The sequence below is a fragment of the Bacillus rossius genome, chromosome 8, assembly GCF_032445375.1.
Source record: "Bacillus rossius redtenbacheri isolate Brsri chromosome 8, Brsri_v3, whole genome shotgun sequence".
NCBI lineage: Eukaryota > Metazoa > Arthropoda > Insecta > Phasmatodea > Bacillidae > Bacillus > Bacillus rossius.
The window spans coordinates 23,977,100-23,995,905 of record NC_086336.1 but is presented as its reverse complement, the minus strand read 5'-3'; the positions used below and the strand labels follow the sequence as shown (position 1 = coordinate 23,995,905).

The 18,806-nt window shown below is 35.0% G+C and overlaps 1 protein-coding gene across 1 annotated transcript in view; it reads left to right on the top strand.

Moving 5' to 3' along the window:
* Nucleotides 1-3,884: 3,884 nt before the first annotated feature.
* Nucleotides 3,885-18,806, top strand: part of LOC134535265 (fatty acid synthase-like) — a 171,669-nt gene continuing 156,747 nt past the window's right edge. The window contains exons 1-4 of the mRNA XM_063374338.1: nucleotides 3,885-3,908; nucleotides 4,558-4,728; nucleotides 9,137-9,316; nucleotides 10,399-10,597. Coding sequence (XP_063230408.1) covers nucleotides 3,885-3,908; nucleotides 4,558-4,728; nucleotides 9,137-9,316; nucleotides 10,399-10,597 — 574 coding nt within the window. The remainder of the gene's footprint in view (nucleotides 3,909-4,557; nucleotides 4,729-9,136; nucleotides 9,317-10,398; nucleotides 10,598-18,806) is intronic.

Below are 18,806 nucleotides of genomic sequence, written 5' to 3'. Positions count from 1 at the left end.
GGAGCATTTGGGGTGGTTGGAGCATTTGAAGTGGTTGGAGCATTCTGTGCTGTTGGAGCGTTGGATCTTTGGAGCTTTTGGAGCTGTTGGAGCTTTGTAGCACTAGAGCATTTGGAGCTGTTGGAGCTGTTGAAGCTATGGAGTTTAAGAGCATTTGGAGTTGTTGGAGATTATGAGCTGTTGGAGTTTTGGAGCTGTTGGAGGATTGGGAAATGTTGGAGCTATGGAGCTGTTGGAGCTATTGATATTTGGAGCATTTGGGGCTGTTTGAGCATTTAGAGCTGTTGGAGCTTTGGAACTTTGGAGCTTTGAAACTTTTGGAGCTTTGGAACATTGGAGCATTTGGAGCTGTTGGAGCATTTAGAGTTGTTGGAGTTTTGGACAATTTGGAGCCTTTGGAGCTGTTGGAGATTTGGAACATTTGGAGCTTTGGAGCTTTGGAGCTATTGGAGCCATTTGAGTTGTTGGGAGTTTTGGAACTGTAGGGGCTTTGGAGCTCTTGGAGCCTAGCGTATATTGGTGAGATAAAATTCATGAGACGAGAACATATCACACCGCATCGAATTTTTTCGTTCATATGGGCTTCTATTTTTAATGTTTTTTTGACACATGTATTATTTTTAATGATTCTTGATTTTACTAGCATATTATTCCATATGGTGCATTTATATGAGCGAGTCCTAGACAGCAAGTCACTCAGTTTGTTACTGTCGTCGACGGTATAAGGATCACCTAGTTTGTTTCCTTTGGTGTATAAGTCGTGTAATAACCTGTTCTTGATAACTCGATGGCATCTTTACCGTCTTTAACGTCGAACTCGATGGCGCTTGTACAATCGTCTACAGGAACCCTGACAACTGCGACGACTAGGATGGAGCAGATCCCGTTGGCACCGACATCGACAACACTAGAGGAGACTTCAGCAGTCGTGGTACCAACGACAGAAGAGAGCTCAATGACTTCAATACCAGTTGCACAGAAAACCAAGATGAACGTCGTTTCACCCTCGATGGAGACTTCAATGGCTAGTAATTCGACAACAACTAACGAATATTGGTGCCGTTACTGTGACAAGATTTTATCAAAAATCAGCAATGCTCGTAAATACGAGAAGACAGAATGTGCTAAGAATCCCTCTCGCAAAATTTTTAGCAGTAACCAATGTCGCAAGCAATTTGCAAGGCATGATCAGTTTAAAATACACTTGCAGACAGGCAAAGGTCCTGCTACGCGGCAGAAAGTGAAGGTTTTTAAACAACAATTTGCATCCATGTGCATGATAGCACACAGGGAATTGGTACAACTGCAGTATCATCAGCATATATTTTGGGTTCGTCTTCATCAACTAGACATCCATGCAGCTACTGTGATATGTCGTTCGCATTTTTTCATGATGCACGAAATCACGAGCGGAGTAAATTCATGAAGAATCTTTCTCGTATGAAGTTTTGCTGCGATGAGTGCCATGTTTGGTTTACACGTATTGACAGTCTGCGACGTCATGCGAAAAAATGTAAAGTTGAAATCCCTATGCGTACTGCTGAACTACCTGCAGAAATTATGACTCCTCGCTTTAGATTGGAGACTCGTAAGCGTACAAGCAAGAAAACCGATGTTCATCAAACCGATTGCTATGACGTCTGAGCTTTAAATTGAACCTAAGACTAGGTTTCGGTGCATTACAGGTAAATGATAATGGTTTCTACTTGGCGCAGTCTGCATTTTGTGGAACATTGAAAGACTACAATTATCTAAATACGTTAAGTGAGTCGAAGGACATTTGTACTTTTCTTTATAATTTCAGACAGGGCATAATTAATTAGCTTACTAATGATGTAGAAACAAACGGTTCGTTAAAACATAAATTGTGGTTGGACTGTATATATGGAAAGCCATATCCATTCGATGACAAAGTGAAGAAGTGTGTATTTAAGACATCGGCTGAAGTAATTTACAGTTCTAACGATGTGAAGCAAACTCTTAACCAAGGTGTCCAGAAACTCTGTCGAGAAGAGGACTATGTCAGTAAAGATTCTGGCTATTCTCTGTCTAGTATAAACCGGTTGGAGCTAAGATTTAGTCATTTCACACCTATGCAGGCCTAAATGTTTATAAGTTTGCTAACCTTCGCAAGTGATCCTGTAGTAGAAAATAAATTATGTAATAAAATTTATTTTGAAAAACTACTTGTGGTGTTTTATTTATCGAACCTATCACTATTAAGTTAAATTGATGTTATATTAAATAATTTTTTTTGCATCGTCCAGGATCGTACTAAGGACTGGAATCGGCCGAAGCAACATGTATATAACATGCAAATTTATTTAATTAATTTTGGAATTTTTCTCGAATTTATAGGCAAGTAATTACACAATTCCAAGATGGCGGGTGCCTCAGTAAAAAGAAAAAAAACTGCACTCTAGCGAGTAATAATTATACTAACATGGCGTCAGCGCACTCTAGTAGACGAATACAATATGGCGGACATGATGTCATACTAGCTGATGACATATACCTTGACATAGGTTGTGGGAGGTCAGTCGGCGGCTTCCGTGAAGGAAGAATCTGTCGCCAATTTTTTACCCTTGTCGTGTTCGAACCGAGGACTTCATGACGTAAATGATTTTTTTTATTCAAATTTGTTTAATTATTTATTTTAATTTTAATTTTTTTCTTTAAAATAGGGTAATAAAGATATTCAAGATGCAGGCCATAACGAAAATTGCAACGGTGGTGTCATAATTCCAAATGTCGTGTGTGGCATAAGACATTTTTATTACTTTTTTTGAGAATTTTATTACCTATATTAATAAATTACTGGTTTACTCTCGCCAGGAATCTAACCAACGACCGAATTCGTTTATGTAACTAAACATTTAAAGTAAGCAATTTATAAATTTTTTTTTGGAATTTTTTCGGAATATTTTGGTCAAAAAATAAAGAATTTGGATTTTATGGTCGAGATCAAGGTCAATTCTCCCCTCCAGCATCTTAGGAGCGTTTTGTCTATGGGAGATTTAAGCCATCTCGGGGAAAATGTGTTCTTCCTATGGCAAAAATATTTTGAGGTTTTTAGATTTTCGAATTTTTCACGACAAAAAACGGGACATTTTTGCGGGTTTTGCGAATTTTTATCAAATTGTGGCAAATTTTTACTAATTTTTGCAAATTTTAAAGGTGAAAGGTCAAGGTCAAGGTAGAAGGTAAAGGTCAAAAGTCAAAGTCATTTAATATGGCCATCGAAATATTACGGCGGTTAGTCATTAATCCCATCCTTATTCTCACTCCTCCTGGTGCCGTACTGGCTAATTTATACTACTGTTATTACTTTTTTAAATAGATGTACTATCATATCCATTATTTTTATTTAAAGGTCAAATTTTTTCAAAACCTTTTGCTTAAACATTGTTTGATAAAAAGAACCGTTACCGTAAAAACAGAGATTGAAATTGCAAATAAAAAAAAATCAATAAATAATTAAATAAAACTTTTTAGTATCAATTTTTTCGGAATTGTTGATTAACAAATATCTGAATATTACCTTAAACCTTTGTCCAACATGTTTTTTTATACTACCACGTATTAGTGCAAGGGATAACAAATATTTGCTGAGGTCAAAAATAATTGGATAAGTAGGCGTAACATGAAATTATTGAAGACATTTAATGCTGGATAAATTTAGTTTAAAACATTCAAAATATTTTTGAAATATTTGTTGATTTACCAAGATTTGATACTGTCATAATTTCATATTTAAGTAAAAAAAATGAAGCACTGGTTAATTTACGGATATACCCGTAAATTAACGAAGTTTCCTGGATAACTTTAAACCATTTTTTTTCGTTATTTTACGATGAAAAATTTTAACAGTGCAACACCCCGGCATGTCTAGAGTTTATGAGTACCGGGTCTGTACCTAAGTGGTTCTTGTTTCACCTTGAGCCTCTGCGCATAACCGAGCGACGTGAAATCTATCGTACAGTAAATTAAATGTTCAGTGATTGAGTGGGTTAGTTGCTTGAGGGAAAGGCCGCTTGTAGCAATTTACGAGGTTTCAGTCGCTCATGATTAAAGTTACCTGACCCATGACGAGACTTGATTTGACACTCCTCCTTTCGCGCAGGAGATGCTGTCATAGCTTGAAATGGTTTAAAGTTACGTGTACACAGCTTGTGATAGTTGTAAGTTGCGTGTTTCTCAGTTACGAAAGTTTCAGTTGAAGTTTATAAGTTGTGTGGTCAGGCGTTATATGTTTTTAAATAATTTGTTCTACATTATAACTACGTTTCTTCACAAAATTGAGATAGTTTCATGTTTTGATGGTTCTAAAAAATGTGTTTCTAAAATAATATGGGTTCAGAAAGATTTCTTCTATCTGATGAGAGTTCTAACAATTGGCAGATTAAGTAACGTGATTTGTTTTTGGAACTCTAAGCTACGTCTGTTTTTGAGAATTCTAAGCCATGGCTGTTTTTTGGTTACTCTAAGCTATAAGGTTTATTATTTATTGGAACTCTAATTAACGACTGTTCCAAGTGACGCGCGGACTTCTTTCAGGAGAGTGGTCTCGGCTTGGAGGTGTCCGGCCTGGATGATCAGGGCGCCAGGGTGATGGCTATCGTGCCCGATGGAGGCCTGGCCACGACGGTGCGTTCGTCCTTCGTGTGGCCCGTGCCGGAAGGCTGGAGCCTGCGGGAGGCGGCCACCGCACCCGTCGCCTACGCCACGGTGCGTGCATCCACACAGCCATGTTTCCTGTATAAATCATAATACCACCTAACACTTGATGGATCTTACCTGCAACATCCTCAGTTTGCGTATCGTAAATTTCAGATTTAGATAGGTGATTTTTCATTTTGAAGATTTGACCCTTAATTTCAGTGCCACATTTTAAAATTTTTATTAGGCCTCAAACCTTTCTCGATTCCTTCTTAACTTGTACAAATAAAAGCCATACAACATCCCGTTTATTTGCCACGCACGTTGAACCATAAAATATATAAAATCAAATTCTGAAGTCTAGCAAAATCTGTACATCTGAATGGAAAAAGGACCCGGGGACGACGACATTAGTGTTACAAAGTCATTAAGTAATCAACCTTAATTGCATTAACACAAAACAATATTTCAAGATGTTTTGTTTGGACATATGACATTGCTGGTTAGAATGTATGTCATTAGAAACTTAAAAAATGGACTAAAAAAATGAAAATGCAAAACAAAATGAACATGGAAACACACCGAAATAGCGGATTTCAAAAAATTTAAATATAATTGGCATATAAAATTACATTTGAAGAATTAGTCAAAAAAATGGTAACAGCACAGACGGACGCAGTGGGCTAACAACGATGAGACAGTAGCAAAATAAACTTAGATAACAAAATGACAAATAAACGAATCCAACGATGATAGTAAACAGATATGGACAAACAAAGACAAAAATAAGACGCACAGGCCAAACCCATCGATGTGACAAAATATATATTCCGGACACCACAACGACGACAGGACAGACGAACACAGTAGACTTCGAAAAACAAAAATTGCAGATTTGGGAACTGAGATCTGTTCTTCACGAAGAGTGTGTTAGAACAGGTGGTATATAAACGGTCTACCCTATATTCCTTGAGCTTACAATGAATGTTGTTTTTATAGTTTCTTTAATTACATGTAAGTGTATTTAAGTGTATGTTAATAGTATATATAATTTATAATCTCAACAAAGCCTTCCTTTATGGGGCAGGGTAAGTTTATTATACACCCTCACCTTGTTTTATCCTCCTCTGATTCTAACTGTGAGAAAAAAGCATTATACCTTTTACAGATTATTCCAGGTAACATTAACGTAAAAGTATACTCAAGGAGTCTCTTATAAAACCGTAATATTACCATTCCCAAAGGATTTGTTTTTAGTATCTGTGATAATATTAACGATTAAAAATCCATATGTATTCACTACATAGTCCTAAACAGACAAAACTTAAAATTTAATAACAAAGTTCCATGAAATTTTATAAATTTATTTCTTCTGTTCGCCCAATTTTTTTACGTTGAAAAAGCTAAATGCTTTCCTCAATTTAGGGTTTAAGAAATAAACTTCACAATTCTTTTTCTCCAGTTCCTGATACATCTTTTAAACTTTTTTATTATTATGTATATTTGCCAAAACATTTCAATGGATAAATTTCAAAATGCTTTCATTTCTTAAAATTATAACCGTTAAAGGAGAAAGATATTATAATTTTATTTCATGGGTTTTAATTCCTTTAAAGGCTTTTCTCCTTCATGAGGAGAGAAACCTAAAAATCTTCCTCACAATTGTATTTCCATTTTTCATAACGATTCTTTAGCTCTTTCTGTGAAATATTTAACATGTGTGTCCTTAGTAACCATAAATAATAAAATATTTTGAGATAACCAAATAGGGAATGTATCGAGACGTGATAAAGAGATTATGGAAGGATAAAAAGTGTTTTCTGTCTATTATGGCACACATTTCTTTTATTTTAAAACCATGTTTTTATAAGTCGTAAAGCATATCATTATATAACTGAAGCGATTTAACTTTAATCTTATACACTAGGGATTAATACCTCACAGCTTTATAATAACATTTCAGACGAAATTGTGTTTTACTTTTCTCCAGTAATCTGTATAATAATTTTAATCAGAGGTTTTTTAAGAGACAAGAATGTTTTTATCGTTTTCATAATTTTGGTTCCATAATGCATTAAACAGATACATTTTTCATACCGTCTGCCATCTGTGGACTGACATTACAACAACGCCAGATTTTCACACAAAAATCTTGGAACTATCGGTTGTTAGTCTATAATTAGATCATTTACTGTAATCATGATTAGATTTGGGGTGTTAATTCTGCAAAGAGCCTGTTTTGTCTGATGCTGGGCAAGTTCTTCTGTAGCTGACATCGATTGTTGTCGTGTTTATTTGGATGGTGTCGTGAATACGGTATCGAAAATTGTATTTTTTTTTTTTTAAGAATTATTTTTCCACGCTTAGATAAGGAATATAAGTTTTTATTGATATTGCAGTGGCGGATATTTAATATTTATATAGTTAAGCAGGTTTCTAAATAATAAGTTGCTTTGAGTTTCGATGAATAAACTACAAACAAGTTGTGAATAACTAGCGCCGGCGGGCCACGTGCATCACAGGACTTATTTTGCAAGGCCAACTTAAATATTTTTAACAAAGTTATTTTTTTCAGAAATACGTCCGCGTATAAGTATACTTTATTAGCATTTATGTTAAATAAGTGATCAGAATACAGTATGATATTTTACAGAAGTACCCAAAATTATTATTTCGAAAATCTATAAGGTAACATTGCTTGGATAGAAAGATATCTATTATTAGTTAAACGGTATTTTAAAGAGAATTTATTTCTTGTTTTCAATCAAATGTCATGTAAAGTTTTTATTACTAGTCGTATATAAAATAAATTCATAATATATTATTGTAATAAGTTTCAAATATATTCATAATATTGGCCATCGGATTAGTTTTGAAACTAATATATATGGAACTGTGAATGAATGAGATTGGTAGTAGTTTATAAATGTTCCTCCTGACCCAGGCTTCCGCAGGAATTTTAGGAAGATTGTCGTCACCATCTTGGATTCTGACGTAAAGGCGGTCATTTTGGATGTCCTTGACCTTAACCTTGATCTAAAACTTGTCCTTTGACATTGACCATCAAAATTTGCTCAAATTTTCCCAAAATGGGCCCAAATCCGCCGAAATGTCTAGATCTTCGGAAACCAAATTCCACACAAAGATAAAAAATTTAATTTAAAAAATAATTTATTTTTCTAATTTGAGGGAAAAATTCCCGTTTTGAAATACAATTTCCCGTTTTAGCCCTCAAAAATACCACTGGCATGAAAGTTCTAAAATGAGTCTCAAGAATTCATAACTAAAAGCCACCCTAAGCCTCCGAGGTCATGACTTTCACAATTAGGATGACATTACTGTCATCTTGTATTATGACGTAACTCTTGTAATTTGCGTTACGGCCGCCATCATTAGAATATATAGCTAGAAAATCATGAAAAAATGATAACTTATAAAAAATGAATTATTAATTGTATTATAAAATTATTTAAAAAAACACTATTGCACATTTATTTACGGTAGCCATATCGCATTCTAGAAAAATGAGTACCGCTATCTTGGATGTGTATGATGTCTTGTTGCGCGTGTCGTTACGACCACCATTTTGAATTATGACGTGATCGTTGAAATTTTCATAGGAGCCGTCATCTTTAAAATACTAATTCTTTAACTCCTTAAAATACTTATTATTATTCATAAAATGGGGAAAAATTTAATTTATAAAACAATTGTATTTTATTTATTTTTAAAATTTCAAAAACCACCGTCGTACTTTTCGTTACGCCCGCCATCTTATATGTACATCCATGCTAATTTTTCTTTAATAGGCAAAGGACTTAGCTTTAGCTACTGGTTGAAGTCAACCTTTATGAACTGGTGTGGTTATCATGATAGTTGTAATTTCCAGCGAGAAATAAAAAGTTTTTTCCTCGTGGCGCTGGCGGACAAGACAATCACAAAGATGTGATTGTAACAAGGTAATGCATGTCTGGGAATTATGATATGTGTCTTGACATGCAAAAAATATATATTACTAGTTAAAAAATTATAATTATATAAACAAGATGGAAGAATCCAGGATGGTGGGGGCTAATACCCCTTAAGGGTCCCGCCTCCTCAGGGGTGTACATGTGTTAGTGAGGCGGGATGATTAGCACGATACTTGCTGGTATTACTAGCGCGGTATCATCTCTAAGAGCAAGGCTCTGAACTGGCGCGCCGTCTTCTCAATTGTGTATAGGATAACTATAAAATTTGAGCGGTAATACTAACATTATAAGGTGAATAAATGAAGATAAAGGTGTAATTGTGCTTTCAAGAATGTGTACCAGTTGTTTAATTTAATGTCTAAATTTACTTTGAATACACGCCTTTTAGCCATTTAAAATGCTCTAGAAAAACTGATAACTTAATAGTTATCCAATTGCGTTGTTTTTCCCTGGAACTGTGCACACCGTATGTGTGATCATGTGAGTTTGGCTTGGATGTTGCGCAGGCGTACTACTCGCTGGTGGTGCGGGGCGGCATGCGGCCAGGACAGAGCGTGCTGGTGCACGCGGGCAGCGGCGGCGTGGGGCAGGCCGCCATCGCCCTGGCCCTGCGCGCCGACTGCTTGGTGTTCGCCACGGCCGGCTCGCGCGAGAAGAGGAGCTTCCTCAAGAGCAGGTTCCCGCAGGTGAGCTCCGGCCACAGATTCACGCCAGTCCATTCCGAGGCCGCTTTCCTGCATGTTTGGTTTTTATTCTCCTCGGTTTTCTCTCTCTCTTTCTCTGTTACTCTAAAAATAAACGTCGAGGATTTTATAATAAATTATATTTAAAAGGTATTTGGTTAAAAAGTTTTATCCTGATTGATTGAATCATTGGTAAATCTGAAGGAAAGCCCCATTTCTGAAATCTCAAAAATTTTAGTAGTTGGTCATGTTTTGGTTCGGTGTAAATATTAAAAATTGTGGCTGGTTAGGTTAGCTACATTACAAATAATGGATGTATGGTTAGGTTAGAATCGCTACGTTTAAAAATACTTTAAACGAGTGGATTGTTGTTTAGGTTATGTAAAGTACAATACAAATACTGTCAAATAATTTCAATGATTAGTTAGGAACTACCAATTCAAAATACAGCTTGCATATCGTAACTGATTATTCTTATTTTATAGTATTTGTAATATAGCTACACAAACACGAGTTCACTGTTATTTTTGTAGCTAACCTTACCTTATTACAACGATATCTTATTTAATCTATTATTTATGTAGCTTGACAATTATCTAATTTCTCAACCTGGATGTGTTCATATTATTATAAGTGATACCGTAGTTGCATAACCCAACGGAAAACTTCGGTGAACTTAGGGGGAGAGACAAAGGTTCACCACGCTCGAAACAGAAAAGAGGGGAAGGGGTATTTCATGGAAATCACCCTCTTAAATGAGGAAGATTAAGAAAAAAAATTTATTTTTAATAATAGTTTGCAGAAATAGTAAAATGTTTTCTCTAATTACAGGTCCTTTTTATTTGTTTAATTATTGTTGTTCCACTTCGGAACCCCCTGTCAAGGGGTATGATTTGAAAGTCGCCAACTTATTTAAAAAAAATTTTAAGTCATAACATTTGTGTATCATTGTATTTTAAAACATTTGACTTCGTTAGAGCATGAATCTAAGAAAGGCTGCTTGATGATTCATTAAATGAAAACTCACACAATTTGCTTCAAGTAGCCCTATACAATACCCTAATGTACTTTATGTGATGTTTCAGCTGGGAGACCACAGCATTGGCAACTCCAGAGACGAGTCGTTCTACGTCATGGTGATGACACAGACGAACGGACGTGGTGTGGATCTCGTGTTGAACTCTTTGGCAGAAGAAAAGCTTCAGGCTTCTGTTCGGTGCCTTGCTGAGAATGGCCATTTTCTAGAGATAGGGAAGTTCGACATGTACAATGACAAGTCTATTGGTAAGTTTCAAAATAAACGTTAAAAAATCATTAATTTTACTGTTACAGACCTTGGAAATTAATTTTATTATAGACTTACACCTAACATATTAGACAAAGTATTAATTCGTTCTTGTAACTTTTTGTTTTACCAAAAGAGATTATTAAATTAATTTTGTTAAATCATGAAGTATTCTCGGTAAATCTGCCATTAAAGATTCACAATGATCCGCATAAATATTTTAATAACTTATAAAGCTGAAATATTTTAACCCATGAGAAGTATAGATATGTCGGTCCGACAAAAAGGTTCAAGGTGTGGTGTATATTGATGAACACCATCTTGGTGCGGTAATTGTTTTGTCCAAATTTACTTTAAAATTACAAAACCATTTCTTAAAATGGCTAAAAAAATGATCATATTTCAATGGGAAATTCCCATTTAGAAGTAATTTTATCTTTTTTCCCCCAAAAAAATCCAGTGATTCCTGAGGCTTGATTTTTTTCACCGAGTCTTACATTCCTTAAAATGGCAAATATTAAGCTTCTGGGTTATCACCTATCCCTCTACCGTAGGGTGACCAAATCATAAACTTGAAAAAACGGGACACATCCAAGGATGGTTTGGGGGCGATACCCTCCATCGAGACGTAATCATTGAAACATGGTATTTTTGTGCTAATTTGAGACTTATAAATCATTCTCAATTTACCTATTAATATGTAATTTAATTTAAATTGTGAGGTGTACAATAAATAAAAACAATTTTGCAGTGAATAATTATTTATTATAAGTAGTATGACATACTTCAAAACATAACTAAACAAGATAACTAAAATTGTTAGTCAAAGTTATGTTAAAAATCTTTAGGAATTCAATTGGGGATTTTTTTTTTCGTTCCAGCCAATTTCTTTTCCAATATAAAGTTGTAAAAACTAGAACAGTCCATTTTTAAATTGTAGAGTACCTGCAAGATTGCAGTAAGGGTATCCACTTCCATCTTGTTCCTTTCATCCGTCCATTGAATGTTCATAAGCGAAAAGATTCTTTCAGTATTACCATTATGGGCAGGGCCGCAAAATCATATCTTCAAAAATTCAGAGTGTTGTTCTGGCCTGGTATGCGTTTTAAAAAAACAAACCCATTATTCGTGACACTAATGTGTTTTTTTTATCTACATCAGTCCATTCTTTAATTTTTTCACTTATAAATCCACTAATGGTGCCAGTTGATCAAATAGCAAAGTATCATTTATGTCATTGAAGTAACAAATAGTTTCTTCAATTTGTTCCCAACTGGGGATCTCTTTCAAAAGCATCCATTTAAACTTTGAGAAAGTAGAGAATGGTACACTCCATTTTTCAAGATACTGTATGCAGAGTTAAACTGTCGAGGAGAGTGGAAGACAGCCCGAGGAGAGGCGCGACAAAAGTGTATCATCAACCCAACGTAAAAACGGGACATTTAGGCGTCCCGGGAGACTTTTTCGGGACCCCGTGTACGATCGTTAAAAAACGGGACAATCCCGTTTTTACGGGACGTTTGGTCACCCTACTCTACTGTTAACTTGGAAATCTTTAAATTTTTTAACAAAAAATCTGGAAAAATTCTAATATATATATATATATATATATATATATATATATTAGTAATTCCAATATTTATAACTTCGTCGATTTATGTCTTCCGTTTGATTCACTGTGGAACCACGTGGGAAGAAACTGGTGACTGGTATTTTCTCATAGTTGTCTTCAATTAGACTGACCTCATTCATTATAACCAATGCATATATAACTTCCTCATTATAATGTCACAAGCAGCCATCTTCGATCCGTCATGTTGTTTTTGGCTGCTAGTATGTGCACGTAACATATTTAATTATTTTTTAACCGCTAGATCACACTAACATCTGTCACCAGACAGTCGACTATTGTAGCATACGTAATCTTGTCGGCTATCTTGGCAACAATATTAAAAATCTTAATTATCAACTACAAAATAAAAATTAAAAAATCACTGAAAAGTAATTTATTTACATATTAACTAATTCGAAATATTAATGTCCTTGGTTCGAGCCTTGGCTGGGAGCTAGAAATACTAACATTTAATTAAAAAAACGTATTTAATAAAATATGACAACATTTATTCAAAGCTGCTTAAATACACTATCTACCACTTCCAGAAAGCCGTCGATGTCATATTGTCCGCCATATTGAACATCGTTATTTTTCATCTCAAAGTTTGGAAAGAATATAAAATATTTATCAAAAAAAATTTCGTATCACTCAAATTTCGTCCATAATTCCATCCACATTCGATGCAAAAAGAAAGTAATTTAACCCTTAGCCGGAGACGTGAAAATATTTGACATATCTGGTGACGTGGTGCCCCTCAGACCCCAAAATGTTTTGTAGAAATTAACTGATTAGAAATTATTTTTGTTACATGTAAAATTATTTAATGCATTTTTTATACTTATTAATTAAATTAAAAAAATAAATTAGTAAATAACTATTTACCAATTATAAAATACAATTATTTCCATTGGTGCTTGCTCAAATAAATCTAAAACTGCATATTTGAAATAATTGCTTTTTTTTAAAAATAAGCAAATGGTAGCCTAAAAGTTTTATTTTCTATTCAATAAAGATATTGTGACAAAACAAAATCTAGAAAACTTCTACGAATAATAAGACTTTTTCATAAAATCTACAAAAGATAAATTTTCCCAAAAAAAGAAATTACTTTTTTCCCCCCTTAAAAATTTACTTGCATAACCAATGCTTAAACCACAACAAAATATATAATCTAGCTAACTAGAAAGCACATGCATACTTATATATTTTGAAAATGGCATTTTTACATAAAGTATATAAGTCAAACATTGTTTGAAAAAATTAAATTTGTACGAAAAGTCACTCTGTAGTACAGTATTTACACATGTTTGCTCTGCAATCATCACACATTGCTTTTCCAAACACACTTTGATCACTTAAGTCACTAAAAATATTTTTCAACCACTTAGAAATAGTTTCGTCATAATCTGAATCGCCCACACGTACACATGTTCGTTTAGAAGCTATTTTATCACTTCTGAGATAGAAACATAACTGGTGACGTGGTGCCACTACGACCCCAATTTATCTTTTGCGACCTGAAATCTAGCACCAGACAGCTTAACAAATCTGACACTGCAGGAAGAGACTATGTTATATAAAAGCGAAAGGTAGATGGCACCACAAGCAGGTGCCTTGAACTGCACATAGATGGCAGTGAGTTAAAGTTTTACTGGGGTCACGGAGACCCACGTCTCCGGATAAGGGTTAAGCTCACTAAAAACAAGGATTCTAACCGAATGAACGAGTATGTTACACTATATAATGGAGACCATATTCGGTGCATCTAATGACTACTAAACTGCATACTACAAGCATGTAGGCCAAGCGGCTACCAACCATGAGACCTTGTTCGTCGATACTTGGTGTAGCGGCCGTAGCCGCGGCTGCCTGCAGCAGTGACCGGAGCCCTCCGGCTTCATGGGTTCCCTGCGGGCGAGCGGACAGCTGGCAGGACGCGCGCCCCCCCAGGAGTACCGTTAGGCCGGCAGGCCACCCTGTGGGGTCTGGCAAGCAGCGAGGGAGACCCGAGAGCAGTGTTGCCAACCGTAGCATAATTATGCTACATGTAGCAGAATTTGTTATTGCTGTAGCATGTAGCATATGAAACCAGTTATGTTACGCAAAAGTAGCATAATTTCTTTATTTCAGAAAAATGAACTGTAAAAAATTGAGTTCAAAAGCTACAAATGTAACTAAATACAGTAGATAACACAGTTTCGGTGCTACATGCAAGGACTGGGATCTCTGATTACACAGCCACACACACTGCTATCTTTCAGCGACGTCTTGAAAGCGGTATCGTTTGTAGGGAACTGAAGATTACTTCCACGATCAATGGAACACTTCTAGCAAGACAAACAGTGAAGATTTCTGGATGCTGTACAGGCTTCACTCCAACCAAAAGCATGGATGGCTGCATGACAAAGACATCTTTGTATCCCAGGAACAGTACTTTGACTTCTGCGAATGTGCTAAATTCTGCTGACGACAGCAGTACACAGCATGAAGCTCTTCCTTAGCTGTATTTGGCTATTAATATGTGTGTGTGTGTAAAGAAAAAGAGCTTGGACTAAAAAGCAAATGGATATTAATTTATAATAATACATATTATAATAATGTATGTGCAATATTAGGTTTAAGCAAATTTTTACAGCTTTATTATTTTGCATCGTAAAAGCAATGTACTTCTACCTCAATAAGTAACTTAAAAGAAAATTGTTTAAGTGTAGCATAATTTTTCTCAAAATAGCATATTTTTTTCTGAGCTGTAGCATAAATATGTTTCAAAAGGTTGGCAACACTGCCCGAGAGGCGAGCCAGTCCGGCTCAGAACACAGCCACGCGCACACGTTGTTGGTCGTAGCATTTTGTACGCATTCTCGCTGCCGCCAATAAAGTACGCCTCCAACTATACTGTGTTCATTGAAATGCGATCCTACTCGTCCCGATCACAGCCCGTACCCACGAGGCTACACTTTGTATGTCTTTCAACAAATTTATGTCCAATATTAAACATATAAACAAGCGTCTCCGATCTACAAGGCTTTATATTTCGATTCTTTTCTAACATTTCAAACTAGCTATGGCATATTTCAAGCAAACAAGGTAACAGTCCTGAACTGCTAGAAAAACCTTAAACGCCTAAACTTGATGTTCTTAGCGATTACTTTAAGGTTTATTGCAACGTATCCACCAAATATCTTCAAATTACAGAAAATAATTAATATTATACCCCAGTAACTTCTAACTAAATAAGTTTATACTGACAATACGCACAATATAATAGCATATAATATAGCAAAATATACTTATTATTTCACAAGTGAAAAATGTAGCGGACTTGGCCGTGATTTGATGTGTCTGTGCTCCATTCTCATCTCTTCATCTCCTATAATGTTTAAGCAAAAGTAGTCTTGCCACAAACCCAGGGCACTGGTTCTCCAATCCTGCTAATTCTGCTACCCCAAAATCCTCGATTAAAAACAACAAAAACTTCAGAATTAAACCTTAATTAAAATTTATCTCTTGGTTTTCAATTTTTTCAATTGCCTGTGATGAAAACTGACCGTAATTAAAAACGTAGATTTTTTACACCATTACCAAATATATAATTATTTTTGATGTGTAACATCATATTTCTCGGGATACAACATTTGGAAAGAGTAATTTAGTGATTGGAACGGAAGTCGCATGAACGGAAATGTGTAACCACGGTGCTACCATCTGTGGTGGATGGGGCGGTCTCAAGTTCACAAAGCCAAAGGGAAACATAATGGTATTAACTGATTAGTGAGATTAGTGTGCTTTGGCTGGTCCCGGTACAGGCTTCAAGGTGTCGTGCCTGGTGCCGACCGCCATATTGTATTTGTGACACGTCACGGCGGCCATATTGGACTCAAAAATTCCTCAAAATTCCTCAAAAATGACTTATAATGACTCAAAATTTGCCGTTTTCGAGGGAAAATTTCAAAATTTCAGAATTCGAAAAGCCTCAAAATAATTTTGCCTTAGAAAGAACACATATTCCCCAAAAAAATTTAAATTTTCCATGATGAAGCCGCCCCTAACCTGCTGGTGGGGGAGCATTGACCTTGACCTCGACCATAAAATTCAAATTATTTAATTTTTGACCAAAAAAATCCGAAAAAATTCCAAAAAATATTTAAACAAATTGTTTACTTCAAATATTTAGATACTTAATCGAGATCGGTCCTCGTTTCGATTCCCGGCGAGAGTATACCAGTAATTTATTAATATATTTAAAAACATTCTCAATTAAAATGAATAAATATGTCTTACGTCTTACACACCATTTTGAATTATGACGCCACTGTTGCAACTTCCGTTAAAGCCGCCATCTTGAAATTCTTTATTATCCGTTTTTAATGAAAACATTTTAAATTTTATAAAAAAAAATTAGTAAATTAAGTTTTAATCAAAAATCTTAAAACCACCTTTACAAATACCGTTACAGACGCCATCTTTGATTCTAGATATGTTTCATGTTTCGTTAGGCCTGCCATATTTGTTGAGTACGATGTCATGGTAACACTTTTCTGTACGACCGCCATCTTAGATACTATACCGTTGCAATTTTTGTTACGGCCGCCATATTGAAAATCGATAAGTTGTATGCTAGAAATTGGAAAAAAATTTAAAAAAAAAATATTGGTTGTCTGTAAAGTCGGTTTACGGACGATAGTTTAACGTGACAACGTCATAACAAAACATTGATGAAATGATTGATCCAGAAGAAAAGGAAATATCACATTCGGCCTGAGACTGAGCCGTAATAGGTTTTTGCAACCAAACCATTTAGGCATTAAAAATATTATATTCTTTGAGGAAGAAATTTTTTTTAATTTTTCTATCTTTTGCATGATAAAATCTACCTCTGCATACTTTAATGAATAAAATTGAATCATTTTTATTGAATTATCACTATTTTGTATGGATACAAAGGAGTGAAATGAAATGTGCAATTGAATTAATTAATTTACTTTTATTTACATTCATTAATTCAAATATATTTATTACTTTTGATATGTTGCGTGCGCCATATTTATTTTTACAAGTGCAAAAAAAATATCGCAATTGCCGGGTTTCGAACCGACAACCTTCAGTTTAAAAGTTAGGTACGCTAACCACACGCCCACGAGGCCATACTTAAGTAATCTAGTTTCAAATTTTATATATATATATTTATATTTATAAAAACTTTGTTCACGGTAGGTGTATAATATTAACACGATTTGATAACAAATACGCATCCCAAATACACCAAACTTATTTATATTGTGTTACAATATTTTTTAAAACACTGTGCAAAAGATCCCGGGTGTAATTTGAATTATTATGTTTAACTGTAAAACACCATTGTTGGTTCAAAATGTATTTGAATTTTCAACATTACTTTTAAATAACCGTACCAATTGTGCTGAAAATCGGTGGACGATCGTTAAATTACATAATATTAATAATTCAAACGACGAAAATATGATTGAAAAGTCAAATCGATGGTTGTTCCAATCGAGTGGAAGAGAGATGCCACGCATGCGTAGGCCCTACAATGAGCATGAAGAGAGATGCCACGCATGCGTACAATGAGCAAACAGGGCACATCCGTAGTGGGACATCCGTAGTGGGACACTGTTTCGTGCGTGCAGCCGGCTTTCATCGATTTATAAGACGTTGTCACGTCAAAAATAAATTCAAATATTCTGAATAATATTCAAAAACGCCCTTACGCCTTGAAGTCCTCGGCTTTAACCAGGTAAGAGCAAAAATAAACAAAATATCGATAGATTATTCTTCCACAGAAGCTGCACTCAGACTGACCTCCTACCACCAATACCAAGGCATATATATCACCAGCTGGTATGATGTCACGTCCGCCATCTTGTTTACATCTGCTGGAGGCCACTATGTTGTTTTCGTTTACTAGAGTGGTACAGTCAAATTTGTTTAAGTTAAACCCTCTAGAGTGCAGTAATAATTTATTATTACTGTGGCAACTGCCATCTTGACATTTATGGGCCATCTCGGAAATTCCTAATTATTTAGTTAGTAATTCGGAAAAAAATCCATTATGCATCAAATAAATTTGCAATCAATATACTGATTGATTCGATCAGTTCATAACCTCGGTTCAATCCCTGAGTGATGCAAAAAAAAATTAAATTTTAAGTAAAAAATATCAATTTCAATAAATCATGATCAAAGTCTTAAAATAAGCGTAGTTTGAAGTCTACCATCATCCATTAAGCCATTACGACCGCCATCTTGAAAATTTGAAATAATTAACCTAAAAATTCGAGAAAAATCACAAAATTCATAAAAAAAATTTACTCTTTAATTTACATATAGACTCATTCGTGGTTCAAACTTTGGACTAAGCTAAAAATAAATTTATTTTAAAATACCAGAAAAGTATCAAGTTCAAGAAATAAAACACGCAAGTACTTTAACTAACATAAACTTTATTACATAATTTTTATTATACGACAGGAACACTTGCGAAACTTAACAATCTTATAAACTTTTAGGCCTGCATAAGCGCGAAATGACTAATTCTTAGCCCCAATTGGTTTATACCAGACAGAGACCAGCCA